The 15,855-nt window shown below is 29.5% G+C and overlaps 5 protein-coding genes across 7 annotated transcripts; 3 read left to right on the top strand and 2 right to left on the bottom strand.

The window, feature by feature from the left end:
• Positions 1 to 113: 113 nt before the first annotated feature.
• On the top strand, positions 114 to 3,055 carry LOC117214644 (T-complex protein 1 subunit beta). The gene is made up of 7 exons (XM_033460844.1): positions 114 to 241; positions 675 to 984; positions 1,136 to 1,569; positions 1,653 to 1,730; positions 1,811 to 2,035; positions 2,104 to 2,485; positions 2,585 to 3,055. Exons 1-7 carry the CDS (start codon positions 239 to 241, stop codon positions 2,755 to 2,757), a joined length of 1,605 nt encoding a protein of 534 aa, XP_033316735.1. The 5' UTR covers positions 114 to 238; the 3' UTR covers positions 2,758 to 3,055.
• Positions 2,936 to 6,339, bottom strand: LOC117214645 (NADH-cytochrome b5 reductase 3). Of its 3 annotated transcripts, none has more exons than XM_033460847.1 (4): positions 6,150 to 6,339; positions 4,166 to 4,498; positions 3,904 to 4,092; positions 2,936 to 3,825 (listed from the first exon to the last, which is right to left on the bottom strand). In XM_033460847.1, the coding sequence occupies exons 1-4, from the start codon at positions 6,159 to 6,161 to the stop codon at positions 3,442 to 3,444; spliced, it is 918 nt and encodes a 305-aa protein (XP_033316738.1). In that variant the 5' UTR covers positions 6,162 to 6,339; the 3' UTR covers positions 2,936 to 3,441. The 3 variants fall into 3 exon arrangements, with proteins under 3 accessions (XP_033316738.1, XP_033316736.1, XP_033316737.1); XM_033460845.1 differs by having other exon boundaries at positions 6,123 to 6,339; XM_033460846.1 differs by lacking the exon at positions 6,150 to 6,339 and adding an exon at positions 5,116 to 5,554.
• Positions 6,340 to 7,160: 821 nt separating this feature from the next.
• On the top strand, positions 7,161 to 8,251 carry LOC117214647 (transmembrane protein 60). The gene is made up of 3 exons (XM_033460849.1): positions 7,161 to 7,504; positions 7,863 to 8,081; positions 8,223 to 8,251. Exons 1-2 carry the CDS (start codon positions 7,295 to 7,297, stop codon positions 8,037 to 8,039), a joined length of 387 nt encoding a protein of 128 aa, XP_033316740.1. The 5' UTR covers positions 7,161 to 7,294; the 3' UTR covers positions 8,040 to 8,081; positions 8,223 to 8,251.
• Positions 8,252 to 8,372: 121 nt separating this feature from the next.
• LOC117214646 lies at positions 8,373 to 10,427 on the top strand. Its single transcript, XM_033460848.1, has 6 exons — positions 8,373 to 8,807; positions 8,939 to 9,016; positions 9,279 to 9,530; positions 9,604 to 9,738; positions 9,811 to 9,916; positions 9,988 to 10,427. The coding sequence occupies exons 2-6, from the start codon at positions 9,008 to 9,010 to the stop codon at positions 10,146 to 10,148; spliced, it is 663 nt and encodes a 220-aa protein (XP_033316739.1). The 5' UTR covers positions 8,373 to 8,807; positions 8,939 to 9,007; the 3' UTR covers positions 10,149 to 10,427.
• On the bottom strand, positions 10,230 to 13,839 carry LOC117214643 (anaphase-promoting complex subunit 4). Its single transcript, XM_033460843.1, has 7 exons — positions 13,101 to 13,839; positions 12,478 to 12,860; positions 12,204 to 12,404; positions 11,845 to 12,126; positions 11,550 to 11,773; positions 10,896 to 11,467; positions 10,230 to 10,824 (listed from the first exon to the last, which is right to left on the bottom strand). Exons 1-7 carry the CDS (start codon positions 13,204 to 13,206, stop codon positions 10,409 to 10,411), a joined length of 2,184 nt encoding a protein of 727 aa, XP_033316734.1. The 5' UTR covers positions 13,207 to 13,839; the 3' UTR covers positions 10,230 to 10,408.
• Between the last annotated feature and the right edge of the window lie 2,016 nt (positions 13,840 to 15,855).

The following is a 15,855-nucleotide window of genomic DNA, read 5'->3' on the forward strand; positions in this document are numbered from 1 at the left end:
TCTAAGCACTTTAATCTCATTTTTGATTGGTGAAAAATAATCTGAGTCTTTTATGTTAACCAATCAAAGAAACGCTAGAATGGAATACGGGAAGAAAATATATCTTTGGTGTTTCAAGCGGAGGTGCCACTAACTCCACCTATCGATAGACAATTTCTTGTAATTGTGCTTTGCTGTGTCGTTGTACAAACTTTATTCGATTATAAATTGTGTCCCATTGCTTTAGCAGTAATTCAAAATGGTAATTAATTGATTTTCATCTTCCTTTAGTATATCGTAAAGTAATATTATTGAAATATCATCAGAAATCGAAATTATAATGAGTTAACTTTCGTTACCCGGTTTTGTATAGAGATATGACAAATGGCGCACGTGTATCAATAGATCTTTTTAATTATAAACTAAAAAAAATTATTTCCTAAAGATATTATAATACAATTCATAAAACAATTGCAACTTACAAACTTTTTATAGTTTATTATACTTTTAAGTGATCGATTAAATAACACTTCCCGTTATTAGACAATAAATTAATGCAAAAAATATCATAAAGATGCGAAAAATATAATCAGAACGTGGCAACTTATACGGCATAAATAAATTAGAATATATGGAAAATGTTTGTTAATATTAGTAATAAAAATAATTCTAAAAATTTAAATGGCCATTTGCAGGTTTCCTTAAATCCTGTCAGGATCCTAAAAAATGAAGCGGAAGAAGAAAAAGCAGAAATTGCCAGGCTAAGTTTGTTCGTAGGAGCAATAGCCATTGGTGATTTAGTAAAGTCTACACTTGGACCTAAAGGTATGGATAAGATATTGGTGGCTCATGGCCGATCTGCAGGACAAGTTCAAGTTACCAATGATGGTGCAACTATTCTCAAAAATGTTGGTGTGGATAATCCTGCTGCTAAAATCTTAGTAGATATGTCGCGTGTTCAAGATGATGAAGTTGGTGATGGTACCACTTCTGTAACTGTCCTTGGTTGGTATAATTATTTTAATTTTTTTAATATCATTAGTATATAACTTAAGAGAATTCTTTTATATTAAAAATAATGTATAAAATCAATATAAAATTTTAGTATTATTTGCACTTAATATGCAGTGTTTAAAATAATCATTTCATATTTTAGCTGCTGAATTATTAAGAGAAGCAGAGAAATTAATAGATCAAAAAATTCATCCACAAACCATAATTTCTGGCTGGAGAAGTGCAACTAATGTAGCAAGAGAAGCTTTGAAAAACGCTGCAGCTGATAATTCTGCAGATCCTGAACGTTTTCGTGAAGATTTGTTGAATATTGCCCGTACAACTCTGAGTTCGAAAATTCTGTCCCAACACAAGGAACACTTCAGCAAACTTGCAGTAAATGCTGTGTTGCGTCTTAAAGGATCTGGCAATTTATCGGCTATTCAAATAATTAAGAAGCGTGGAGGAACTTTAGGTGATTCCTTCCTTGATGAGGGATTCTTACTAGACAAAAAACCTGGTGTACATCAGCCACAGAGAATAACTGATGCACGTATACTTATAGCGAACACTCCTATGGATACAGATAAAATCAAGGTAAAGAAGAAATATATGAATTTATAATAATTGTATAAGTTCTATGGTAATTCAGCAATATTCATGTATATATTGGTTTACAGGTATTTGGTTCTAGAGTTAGAGTTGACTCAATGGCAAAAATTGCAGAATTAGAAGGAGCAGAGAAGGAAAAAATGAAGGTAACTATAAAGTGTAATTATATTACAATTAACAAAAAGAGCTATATTTAATTATTTATAATCGCGTGTTTACAATTTAGGATAAAGTTGAGAAGATCATAAAACATGGCTGCAACGTTTTTGTTAATAGACAGTTGATTTATAATTACCCAGAACAATTGTTTGCTGACGCTAATATTATGGCTATCGAGCATGCTGACTTTGATGGTATTGAACGGCTTGCTCTTGTTACTGGTGGAGAAATTGTCAGTACCTTTGATCATCCTGATATGGTGAAACTTGGCAAATGTGATCTCATTGAACAGGTATGCCTGAATAAATTGGAATTATGATTAGTGAAGTAGCACTTTTAAAGATACATTAATCTTTTTAGATAATGTTGGGTGAAGACACTTTATTACGATTTTCTGGAGTTCCTTTGGGAGAAGCATGTACAGTAATTATTAGAGGTGCTACCCAGCAAATTCTTGATGAAGCTGAGAGATCTTTGCATGATGCGCTTTGCGTATTATCAGCTACTGTACGTGAATCAAGAATTGTTTATGGGGGAGGATGTAGTGAAATGATAATGGCTTGTGCCGTAATGAACGCAGCTGCTTCTACTCCTGGAAAAGAAGCAGTTGCAATGGAATCTTTTGCTCGTGCATTGCAACAATTACCCACTGTTATTGCCGACAATGCTGGTTACGATTCAGCTCAACTAGTTAGCGAATTGAGAGCTGCACATAATTCTGGCGCAAATACCATGGGCCTCGGTATGTTTATTTTAAAATAATAAATATAATTTACAATTGTTATTGTTATGAATAGCAATAATAGATTATTAATTATTTTAACTTATCTCTCATTAATAGATATGGAGCAAGGAAAAATAGGCTGTATGAAACGATTAGGAATAACTGAATCTTGGGCTGTGAAGAGGCAAGTTTTAGTTAGTGCAGCAGAAGCAGCCGAAATGATTTTACGTGTGGATGATATCTTACGGGCTGCACCCAGAAAGCGCGTCAAGGATCGCGGACGTTGTTAATTACACAGATGCTCGTTCACTGCTTTATCTGCACTGCTTTTTTTCGTAACACGAATTATGATTAAATAATAAACAATTTAGCTTCTTCCCTTTTGTTAATAAACATTGACACTAATTAATACCGGTATACTTCTTTAATGCTATGGTATGTAATACTATTTTACGTTATAAATTTTAAATCACTGTTCGAAACTGAAGTAAGAGAAGGGTTTATAAAAAAATCGGACATTTTGCGATCATCATTTTTTATAACAATACAATAGGTTTAACATCAATAAATGCCCTTAATACCCTAAAATTGTATATTTTCTTTACTAAAGCTTTGCATTGGCAACATCTATACAAAATTATAAACTTGAAAAAAAAATTATTATAAATGTCATTTATAACAAGAATGCAATTGTCTGAACAAAAATGCAATTAAAAATATAATGAATTCGTATAATTGTAACGAATACAATTATGTATATCAAATCAACCTAACTCGTATTTTTAAATCTTGAACTGATATTATATTCGTTTACATTGACCAATATACGGTATATACTAAAAGATGAGATATGTTTACGAGTATTAAATTTATAAACTTAAGTGAACTTGAAATTATAAGCCAATTTTTTAGTCAAAGTAACTAGCAAGTCAAATGTATTCTACATTTAAATGTGACAAAAATAATTTGTTGCTTCAGTATGCAAATCGTAATTTTGGGTCATAACCGAGTTTATCAAGGTTAGGATTACAAGCAAAATTAATCATTGGAGGTGGACCACACATAAGTACTATTGTATCAGGTGATGGAGGAAATAGATGATCCTTGATCATATCTGCATTTATAAATCCAGTACTGTACGGCCAATTTTCACTACTAGTATCTATTGTATACCAGAGTTTCAATTTGTTAGGATGATTCTTTGCAATATCATCTAATTCTTCTCGAAGTAATATATCTTTTTCTGTTTGATTGGCAAAAAGTAGCGAAGCTTGAGTTTCATCTGTAGAATCCTTTATTATAGCACGAATTAATTGTAGCATTGGTGTGATTCCTGTCCCACCAGCTAACATTACAATCTGCAACAACATACAAATTTATTTATTCCTTAAAGTTTACAAGCAGAAAATATAATTGCATAAATTAAATATATGTACCTTTTTAACATTATATTCCACAGGTGGATCTTTTCTCAAAATTTTTATAGAAAATTTCCCATGGCCTTTATAAACAAGCCGACCAGAAGGTCCTCTAAAATCAACTGTCTCCCCAATTTTTAAGTTTTCTAAGTATTGAGACAGTTTTCCTCCTTCAGGGAATTTTGGATGTACATTTTTAAAATATACCTAAATATATAATTTTATTCATGACTTTCATATTGAACTGCATAGATCATATTTTATATATTTTATTATTTACCTTAATAACAAGATCTACATAACCATGGTCATCATCACTTGATACAGGTGTATAAGAGCGTATAACGACTTCATCCCCAATCTTCACTGTTAAATGAACATGTTGACCGATTGGTAATCCTAATACATGATCGGAAGTTGGCAATGCAAATCTGAATTTTCTTGTATCATGACTTAATATGTCTTTTTTTATTAATGGTAAACTATATTTAACAACTGGTTCAACCAGTAAAATTGGAGATTTCTTTTTCTTATCACTTCTCCAACTGTTGTAAAATTTCACTGCTAATCCTATTACAGCTATGGTTCCTACAGCAGCTAATACTGATACAAACTAAAACAAAAAAAGGAAAGTATAAAAATTACAAATTTGAAAATAAAGTTTATAAAATAAACATATTCATTGTATTTAAAATTCTGATCAAATTTGCAAGCATTTTGAAGATTACTAAAGAGTTATGTGTAATACTTAAGTACTGATTTCTAATACATAAAACTAATTTGAAAAATACAATAACAATTCAAAAGATATTATCAACAAAGTAAATGAGAATACTCAAAACGTGACAATCTATTGAATGTCATCTGCATATATAGAAATACATTAAATCATGAACTTTATAGATTCTTCTTACAACAATAAATACTTAGAATCTTCAGCTTTTAAACAATTTAATTTACTGAAGTACATAACATGTCATCACACAAACATCCTTCCAATTTCTTTTACAATTAAATTACACTTTTTATCCATTTATAGAAATGGACAAACTTATTACCTATAATAAAACAATAATAAACTAATATACGAGAAATTGATTGCTTGAATTATACAAAAACACAATGCCAACCAGTTACATGCATTACGGTTTATTAACTTTTTTCGAAATTTTCGATTAATAAAAATAATACGATTTCAGAGAACTTATATTTTTTATTCAAACTACTTACCAGTGATCGTAAGTTTGACATCGTAAATTAAATCACACGTGGTTAGAATCTCAGTAAAAAAGTGTTGAAAATGAGGCTAAGGTCGTAATCACAAGAAGAGATAGAAAAGGTAAACAAAAAAAGAATCCGTAAGATTCACAAGTGCTAATGCTTTGACAGCACACTTATTGAGAAAGAGTACGGAAATGTCTTCAGTTCGTTACCGATTTTGAAAGTTTTTCATGCACACACTTCGAGAAATTGCCGGCTCCTACATGGGGTCAGACACAGGACGCTACCCTTTAAAATAGATCTTACTTCCCTCGATCTAATAACAGTTCTACTATTCCAGTATATTTATAGCTATATTACCGAAGGTATTACAAACGTAGAGTAAATGTGGCTTTATATATTGTAATATGTTGTATATTGTTAAATATTGGGTAACGCATCGAAAGAGGATTGTTTCATAATTGCTATAAAGTATATAACATAACACTACAATTTTTCTACATAATTTCATATACATATATATGTACATATAATAGCAGTATTAATATAATAATATTAGACAAATGGAAGCATTTTTATCAAAGGGAAAGTTTTTTAATCAATCAACTAACCTTAGTGAATAATGTACGTATACATATATTACGAAGAGCTCAATAAAGATATATATTCATGTATGTAAGTATATTCATAAGATTCATTGAAGTGACAAATAATAAGAATCTAAGGAGTAGATTTGTATTAATTTAAATGTAACAATGTTTTGAATTGCTTCAAATTGTCGAATTTATAAATCTGATTAGCTGATTAAAAATTTAAATAATAGCAAGCACTTACGTACTCGTTCACTTTATCTATCTAAATATAACCGTTTAATTACATAATTCGATAATGAACAAATTTAATTTTCAATTAACTTCAAACTAAAAAGAAACCATTATATTTAAATAAATATTTTATATTATACGTTTATGTATAAACAAATAATAAAAAAATTTTATTAAATGCCATATACGCACATTAGATCCATTTGATGCAGAACTCGCTTCATTCGGCATAATTACGATAATTGTATTATTTACTATATATTCACAAGGAACGTATCACCTTATAATTATTATATCATTCAATTCAGTCTATTTATAAATGTCGTTTGCAAATTAAACTATAAATAATACTTATTCTAAAAGAATTCGTTGAACAATATTATAACTATCGGCTCAAGTGAATGATCGTACAATTTTTACAATCACAAACACATTTACTGAATGATGAAACAATCTTGATTCAAGGTCGCTGCTTAGTGATAGTATGTTCTTAGATATTCTTTTTATAGCGTAAAAACTTTTAAAGCGTTTAAGATAGAGATATTGAAAAATAACTTAACTAATTTTATATTACTTTCAAGTAATTTGAACAATAATGGCGTTACTCGTTAAAAAATATTATAAAATAAATGATATTTCGCTTATAATATCATGTCCTTTTAACAATCATTTTAAAAGTACAAAGTATATGAATATGATAATTTTTCAAGTTATTGCAATCAAAACTTATGTCATCCTATAATAAATAGGTATATGAATAAATGTATCTTTATATAATTACACATGTATACAGTACAACAAGCATATAATACAAATACAGTATAGAACAACATAATAACAAATTATATTCATGTACATATAGTTTCCCTATAAATACTACGTCTATTGAGAGTTATAAATCAGAATAAATTGAAACAGTAAAAACATTGTCATTATCTCAAAATAATCCAAAAAATATATCTACTTAACAAAAATAAGATCTCGAGTTTGTTACCCGGGCTAGCCGTTTATATCACTCAATCGATCTCGCGACTTTACAATATCAATATATAATGTAAAAACTGTGATGAAATTAAAGATAATGAACTTTACTTCATTGAAAATAATAAAGAAATAACATATTCTGTTGTAATATATTTTTTATGTTGTTTCATAATGCGATATACAAATTTGAATAATATTAATATATTTATGTTAGTAGCGACATCTTAGAAATCGTTACAACTTATAGGTTAGTTGACGATAGAGGTTAGGTGGTATATCAAACGTTGAGGTAAACAGATCACCGAATTTGCAACACAATCGTATAGTTTCAAGATCACGTTTTGTCTCGTGATTTTTGACGTACTTAATTATATATCCCAATGACAGCTTTACATCGTGCGTTATATACATGGTTTAATCTTTTGATTTTTCTGATTCTGCTTGTCTTGAGGCTCGATCAGAGGACACAATGGAATTGGTTTATTGTTTTTATTCCACTGTGGTTGTTTGATCTCATAGTTTCAGTTAATATTATTATTAATATCATCACCCTTTTTAAAAATGGACGTATTGATCATTTACCTCGGGAAGTAAGTTTTTTTCATCAAAGAGTATTACTTGCATATAAATTGTAAATATTACTAATTAATTTGTTAATAAGAAGATTGCAAAAATTTTCACTTTAATTTGTAGTATATTTCCTTAATTATATGAATAAATAAAAAATGTATTGTCCATTCTACTGTTAATAAGAATTTCGTTAAAAAGGAAACTTAATTTATTATATATTGAGTGACAAATTATTTGTAACATTCATCATATTGAAATTCTTGAAAATATAATATTTCATACAAAAAAGCTAAGCTTATGAATTTGATATAAACATGTACTGTGATGAAACTGGGTACTTATTATATTTTATGAATACTGAAAATATCTTCTTTTCAGATGTGGTATACATCAGTTATGCTCATGAAAATAAGTGCCCAAATTTTAATATGTTTGAAATTAGAAGCACCACATTGGTTTTTACCAGCAAAACTTGTTTTGGGACCATTTTGGATTCTTCTTCCAGCATTGGCAGTTGATGTCTTTATAAATTTGATGCATCATTATCGATATTAACAATGACCAAATCACAGCCAATTCAGAAATATTATAATAAATGTATGTAATATCTACAATGTTTTATATGAATACATTTTGTATAAATTAACTTTAATTATTATTGATATAATTATTATCAATGCCATCAAAATTATGTTGATTTCAATTATAAACAATGGCTATATTTTTTGTATATTTGAGGATCATTTTTTTAACTTAAAAACATTTTGTAAAAAAGTAGTAATTTATTATTTATTTGCATCTCATATGTATATGTTATATAATGATTAATTAATAGGTACAACGTGTGTAAATACTTTCCTGATATTAGATTTTATTTTACATACCAGTCTCTTTTGAATAGTAAAAGTGAGAAAGTATATAGTGCATGTTTAGATAGTATGGTAGTCACAAGATGCCACTCTAGTTTACTATAAATACTCTATTGCACAAGGATGAATAGGACAAAGATATAAATAAGTAACTCTACCTCAGATCCATTATTGAAGCTTTTCTCATTAGTTCATAAGACTGTCATCTCTTACAAACAATAAAGTGACTGTAATATTTTTTAGCATATTTATTAATATATAAAATAAATAACAGTGAAACATTAGAAAGAATTTATGTACTTACCTTTATTGTTATGCAACATGGTTCATTGACAAATGTCTTTTGCTTGCATTGTGTATATGATAATTATTCCAGCAACCATCTGTTACATTTAAAGTCCTACACCATTGAAATTCTTTCAATGGAAATGATCAGTGGAATTGGAATGTAATTGTTAGTAGAACACAGTACGAATGATACAAAACATTTTGCTAGCTTAGTTGATAGTAGAACAAGTTCTGTAACAGTGTTTGTACATTTTTACTATGAATTTTTTAATCTAAGTATTCCTTTTGTGTGAATAGAACTTATGAGTTCATAAAGTGGATAAATCAACAATTTTATAGTGATCTACTGAGCTGGATATAAGTAACATGAAGCAGGTAGAATGACCAGATATGTTTTTACTATGTTACATTAAATATCTATATAGTTTACAATAATTAAAAAATTAACAATAAATTTTGCAAAAACTAAGATTAATATTATAAATTAAGCTATCTAAATATTAAATATAAATATAATCAAAAAATTATCATATATTCAAGTTTATAATTTGAACTCATCATTTATTAATATTAAAATAAATAAATATATACTCTATCCAATCTTATTTATTATTTTTATTGCAATTCTATTTTACAGATGAATGTGATTTATTTTATATTTCTATGTTTATTATTATCACTAACGAAAAGTGGAGCTAATGAAGATCAAGTTACAGTGACAAAAGTTCCAGCAGGTCATATAGCTGAACTTCCATGTTTGAGCAGTGATGATCATCATCGTTTTATGTTTTGGCACCTTACTGGTAATAACCGCATTATTGGGCCTGGAAATTTAATGGATGAAAACAAATATAATTATGAAGTGTTAACAGGAAAGCTTTTCATAAGGGTAAGTAATTATTGTAAATATTCCTCTTACAACTTTTAGGTATTTTATCTTAACAAATTATATCTTTTATTAGGGTGTATCAACAGCTGAGTCTGGTTTCTATAAGTGTTTTTCCAAAGGTATATCAGATCGTTCTAATATCACTAGTAATACTATTGAATTAATAGTTAAGAAAGATTGGGAAGATCTTTGGGAAAACGATTTTGAGGTATGTTAAGATACGTTATATCTTCAATAAATATATTTTTCCTATTTGTTTTCAATAGTCTCTTTCTTATAGACAAATTTATTACGGGGTATGGCTGCTGTTATGGTAATAGTTGTTGCTATAGCTATTGTTCTTTTCATTGTCACAACAAAAAGGAAACACAATCGCAATTTTTTTGGTAAATATTATAAATTGATATGTAAAACAAAATATCATATTTTTATGTTTAATTAATATGAATTATTTCAGATTTGGAAGAATCAAGAGAAAATTCTCCCGCAAAATATACGCCAAATATCTATACTGTTCCTCCACCATCTATGTCTATACCAACAATTGATGAAGGTGGTATTGATAATGAAGCTCTTGATATTGATTTCCCAAGAGTATTTAATCAAATGCAAAAATAATGAATAATTTTGTAATATATTCAAAGAAATTTTGTTTCATGGTGAATGCAACATAAAGACATACACACATACATACATACATACATAGCCATATTTAAATTTATATACATATACATTGATTTAGGAATTGTGCCATGAAGACATAAAATACATAATCATTTCATAAGTAAAAAAATAGTTTTAATAAATGTTTTGTAGATGAAAATTCTCTTGTAACATATTGTATATATATTTATGTATATAAATAATGATTAAATAGTTTAATTATATGTTTGAGAATTTGCAGCTGTTCCATGAGTAGTGTTCAACATACTATCATTCATTACATCTTCTTCATCTTCTTCTTCTTCCTCTTCTTCAGGTTCCACTTCAGTTTCTAATAATCTTATTTTCCTATTGTTTTCACTTAAAACAGCGGCCACTTTTCGCGCACCACTGACTGCTATTTTTTTAGCAGTTATACCTTGAAAAGGTCGTGGCCAACTGTTACCTAAAAGATCTACTAAACTAATTGCATTCTTATCTTGATTTTCAAAAATTCGGACGTTATTCAATGGCAATTGTACAAGATACGATGCATGTGTATGTTTGTTAAGTAGCAGTAAACTGAGATGTTCGTTAGAGTAAAATTGTAGATCAACTACAGTACAGTCTATGTACGTTTTGGAATGAGATTCTGTAAAAAACAAACGTTATGTTACTTTAAAGAATTAAATTATTGCATATATTTATAGTAAAACAGCAAACCTGATTTATAATCTGTATCTATCGTACTTAATTTAAACCTAAGAGAAATGGGTTCTATGCATGAACACTCGACTTTAAACAGTCGTAATATTTGATGGTCAGCATCACATGTAGCTACTAGCAAACTATCATTGTTTGTTGCAACTTGCGATGATGTAAATCCTATAGACGGCGACAAAGCAATATTTGATATGGTAAAATGTTCAACTAATCCTTGGTAAGACTCACGAAAAACATTATGTATAGCAGTAATTAATTTCGCATGAGACTGCAATAAGGAATAATTAAGGTCTTGTTTCACAATAAGAGGATGATCACGAAGACAATGATTTTCATCGAGCATAGTAGCCCATTCGCTTCCTTCAGGAGTTAGACAAGTTTGTAAATTTTCCCGTCGCAAGTATTGACCTAACTTCTCTAAATTCACTCCTTTTCTTCCTCCAACACCAGGTTCAGTCTTATCAAAACCGCGCAAAAATTCGGCGATAAATGTTAACTCTTGTTGACTGACACGACTTACTTCAGATGGTATTCTTTCATCTGACAGCCTTAAAATTGCAACGTATAACCACCTTAAAATAAAAATATAAAATAGGAGAAATAGAAATAGAAATAGTAGAAATATTGGATAAGAATTTTAATTTTTAAACGTACCGGAAAAACGCTTTATAGTCACGCATGCTATGATCTATCACTTGCTGAATTTCAGAAGATTTTGCTAAAAAAGCTTCTGATGCGTGAAGAGCATTAGTTATAATAGTCTCATCAGTAAGTCCTAGTAATTCATACGAGCCACCTAATCTGACCATTCCTCTCATTTCAGCTAATTGGTATACGAGGGCCATCCCAACGCTAGTTAAATTTTTTAAGACTAATTTCTACAAAATAGGGATGGATTATTGTGATGTAGATAAATTAAAGAAATTATCACCAAATATTACCATCATACCTGTATATTACTATAACACATTTCAATGCTATGTCCTAATTTTTTTAAACCCTTTTCAGTCAAATCACGTAGCAAGAAATTCTCTAAGTTTTGGGTAGGTATACCAATCATTAACAGTTCTAAAAAGTCTGCAGCAACTCCACCAGGTGGATTTGTTTCTGCATATCGTGCAAGTTTTTCATCCATTTCCAAAAGAATTGTCTCCCATGCTTCAGATATTGCCATTAACGTACGTGAAAGATAATCCATCAGGTATTCGATATTAGCTTGAGCTTGTGCTACCTCAAATTTAGATAAAAAATTTATAGAAATTTAGTATTATTTTGAAATAAACGTTTAAAATATATTAAGCAAAGAACCTTTAAAAAAGCTGTGCTTTGTTCCAACAGTGGACACCATAATCTACTTGCTTTGATGCCAATATTATCCTTCCATGTAATCCACATTGATTTGCCAAATCCACCACTAATTTCTAATATTTGACCATGACCAACAGAAATTGTACCGCAATAGAACATTCCAAATACATACATTGCAACATTTCCATCATCTAAGCCAAGCTATAGCATATACAATTATCTATAGATGATCACAATGTTAATATTCCAAAACATCTATGATATTTAAACTTACAAAAAGTATATCTAAAGTTTGAGATAAAACTTCCTTGCGTTCTGATTCTTGACCAAAACTTCTATTTAAACTAGGTAAAGGTGGGAGATATTCTCCAGTCGGTAGCATATTTGCTTTGCTACCATTTAACAAAGTATCACTTTCTAAATTTGCTAATGGTAACCATGTCATACATGTAATTGCATTGTGCAACATTAACTTTGTTCTATGTATAATATTTTTATTCTCAATATCTACAAGACACACTAATTTAGAGACTTCATAACAAATCGCTAGAAGTTTTCCATCTGGTCTCCATGCTAAATTCACTATAGTATCGGATTCCTCTTGAGGACTCAGTAACCATACTCTTTGCCATGTTAATCTATGTAACGTAACTTCTCCTATAAAAATCATTTTAATAAAGATAACATTATTTATTACATTTATGATATTCAAGAATTCCTACTATTATAAATAAAACTAATATTACGATGAATCAAACTCTGATAATATTTATTAAAAAATTAATAATATGTTTTTATTAACTTCTGCATAAATAATTAATATCAACTATAAAGTGTTATAGAAATTTAAACAACTGAAAAACTTCAACTTTTTATTTACTAAATGAAAAATCTAACCTTTCACATTTGCGATTGCTAAGAGATCCATTTTTGGAGACCATTGCATCCGTGTTACTTCAACTAGAAGTTGTCTTTCTTCTAATTGTCTCATACTACCTGCCATTTTTGTAATATTGATCAGAATTTAACTTGCAACAACATTCTGTCGAACTATTGGAAACCGCAACTTTGAGGTTATGTTTGCCATCGGTATATTTTGTTTATAAATAACACAACATTGCATACATATACGTATAAGTACTAAAACCAGTTTTTCTATATACATCTAGAATCTAAAGCCAAGACAAAGTGTTTAAACCAATCGCATACAGTACATGCATATATTTATTAACATTTATTGAAAGACAAACTTTTATATACAGTTTCAAAATTTTTGCGTTTGTCATATTTCAGCAAAATGTAATTATGAATGAAGTATAAACTGCTCTTTTAATGTAATACTAGATACTATCAGATAATACATACATATAATCTGATACAATTAAGATAAAATGCTATTATGCTATACATATCGCAGTGTTATGAGTCACGAGTCAGGTAGCTTCTTAATATCATATTTTACTTGAAAATGTTACAATCGGGATGTATTAATTTCATGTAGGTTCATGTATGAAAAATTTCTGAATGAGCGTAACAGAAATGCGACAATTAAACAAATTGTCTAAATGCTGCCAAAAGCAATTCAGCGAATGTCAAAGGTGGAGAACTAAAATTAAAAATAAACACCATTACTGACTTTTTAGCATGCGCACGAGCTGCCAGACATTACAGACAAATATTTCGCGCCTAAACAAATTTCCGATAGAAATATCATTTCGAGTTTCATGCGCTAACAATAAATTGTTATGATACGTACGGCCGTACTAAGTCTAACCGAAATGGGATACGTGAATTGCGCGATGCGTCTTCTCTTTAGGAATGAGGTCATTGAAGTTCGGCACAAAATTGGAGTAAACCAGATTTTCACACTATCGCATTTTCAGACAGCTCTGAATTTTAAAATCTAGATGATAATGAATATTATAAAAAAACATTTTGCATTAGAAATTTTCTTTATATTTTTATTTATTTCTTTAAATATTGGCTTTTACAATAGCATTTGTTTTATGTTAAGAACTTTTTAGTAAGTCTGAAAAAACGAGGATCCTCTTGAGCGTAGAGGAAATAAAAACTTTCGGTTTTGGATATTTCAAGAATATTTGTCTGCGTTTACGTGTAAAAAATTGGTGATCTGCAATACTGAGGCCAGCTTAAAGCCAAGATATTTATGTGAAAGTGAATGAAATTAATATCCAAGGGAAAATAAGGAAAATAGTGAAAATTCCGAAGCTTATTAAAAATTTCTGTTTCTGTGTAAAAAGTAATTATATTAAAGCCAAGAATTTTATTTTTCATAAAAAGGCAAGAAAGTGTAATTTACAGACAAAGAATAGAAACAGACGCAGCGTAACTTTCTGTTTATTAAACAACCTATCACGTTCGTAATATACGTTTAATAAATACGAATTCACCATGTTCACAATATTTAACAAAACCTTATATCTTTAATAATAAACGTTCAACGTTCAAGCAGAGAAAAAATAATAAAGAAACAAAATACTATTCACAGACGAATAAATCAAACAGCTTGTACAAAGACTCGTTCAGTAAACTCCCACACCTCATCCAGAAGTATTATCAAAATAAATAAAATTTCAACGAAAGCCACGAATCCTGTTATCCTTTTAATCGTCTTCTTCAAAAGAAATTCATTTTTGGAAAGCTAATTTCCACTACTTCCAATTAATTGTAAAACCAGTCATAAATCGACTTCGGAGGTTTGATCGCGAATTAATCATATTATTATATGATCCAATATATTAAATGGATCATTTTTTAAGATTTCTAGTCATTTCTTAAAACTTTATATATATACGCAGGTAATTTATTTTTACCAAAAATGAGAAACGACCCCTTAACGAAATAGAGAATTTCTAAATGAAGAAACGAAGAAATCGATTAGTTCTTTAGTATTAGATACGTTTGAATTTATAAATAAAATTACAATGTTTTCCGTTCTTTTCATATTGACGAAATAAATCAAAATTCTTTATAATAATTCCACTGTTCCACTAAAAGTACTATAGACTTGTAGGCTTCTTTTTGGATAGCTTACATCCTAGAGATTGGTAATTCAATCGACGAGTTTATTCGTCTAGTTAACAGGTTAATTAAAATCGGTTCACCCTAAAAACCTCAATAGTCGCGACACCTGCGTCTACGTGGTTCTCAACCAGCACGGCGCTACGGATCCATCCCGTGAAACTTGGGGAAAGATCCCCTTAACCCGTATCGACCCATTTTTAAATTCATCTTTCACTGGGGAAAATCTAGTCGTCGATCTATTTGTATATTCAGATCGAAGAGAAAAATAAATCGTGGCGCGTAAGAATTTGCTGCAATTCGTCCATTCATCGATCTATTCATCGATACCAAAATCTGTTCGTTGATATCGCGCGGCCAGAACGAAGAGAAAAAACGACTCCGCGGCAGTTCCATAAAAACGTATTCGTAAATCTACTCGTCGATTTAAAAATCTATTTTTCCTATCCCATTTTCTATCCTATCGCTAACGTGCACGCAGAATGAGCGAAACAAGTCAAACAAGAACTTGCGTCGACGACTCGTCGAATCGCTCGTCCGTTCCTAGATCTATTCTCCGATATCGAAATCGTTAGCATCGTGTAATCCAGAACGAAGATAAAACCAACCG

The sequence above is a fragment of the Bombus bifarius genome, unplaced genomic scaffold (assembly GCF_011952205.1).
Source record: "Bombus bifarius isolate JDL3187 unplaced genomic scaffold, Bbif_JDL3187 scf7180000009243, whole genome shotgun sequence".
In the NCBI taxonomy this organism is placed as follows: domain Eukaryota; kingdom Metazoa; phylum Arthropoda; class Insecta; order Hymenoptera; family Apidae; genus Bombus; species Bombus bifarius.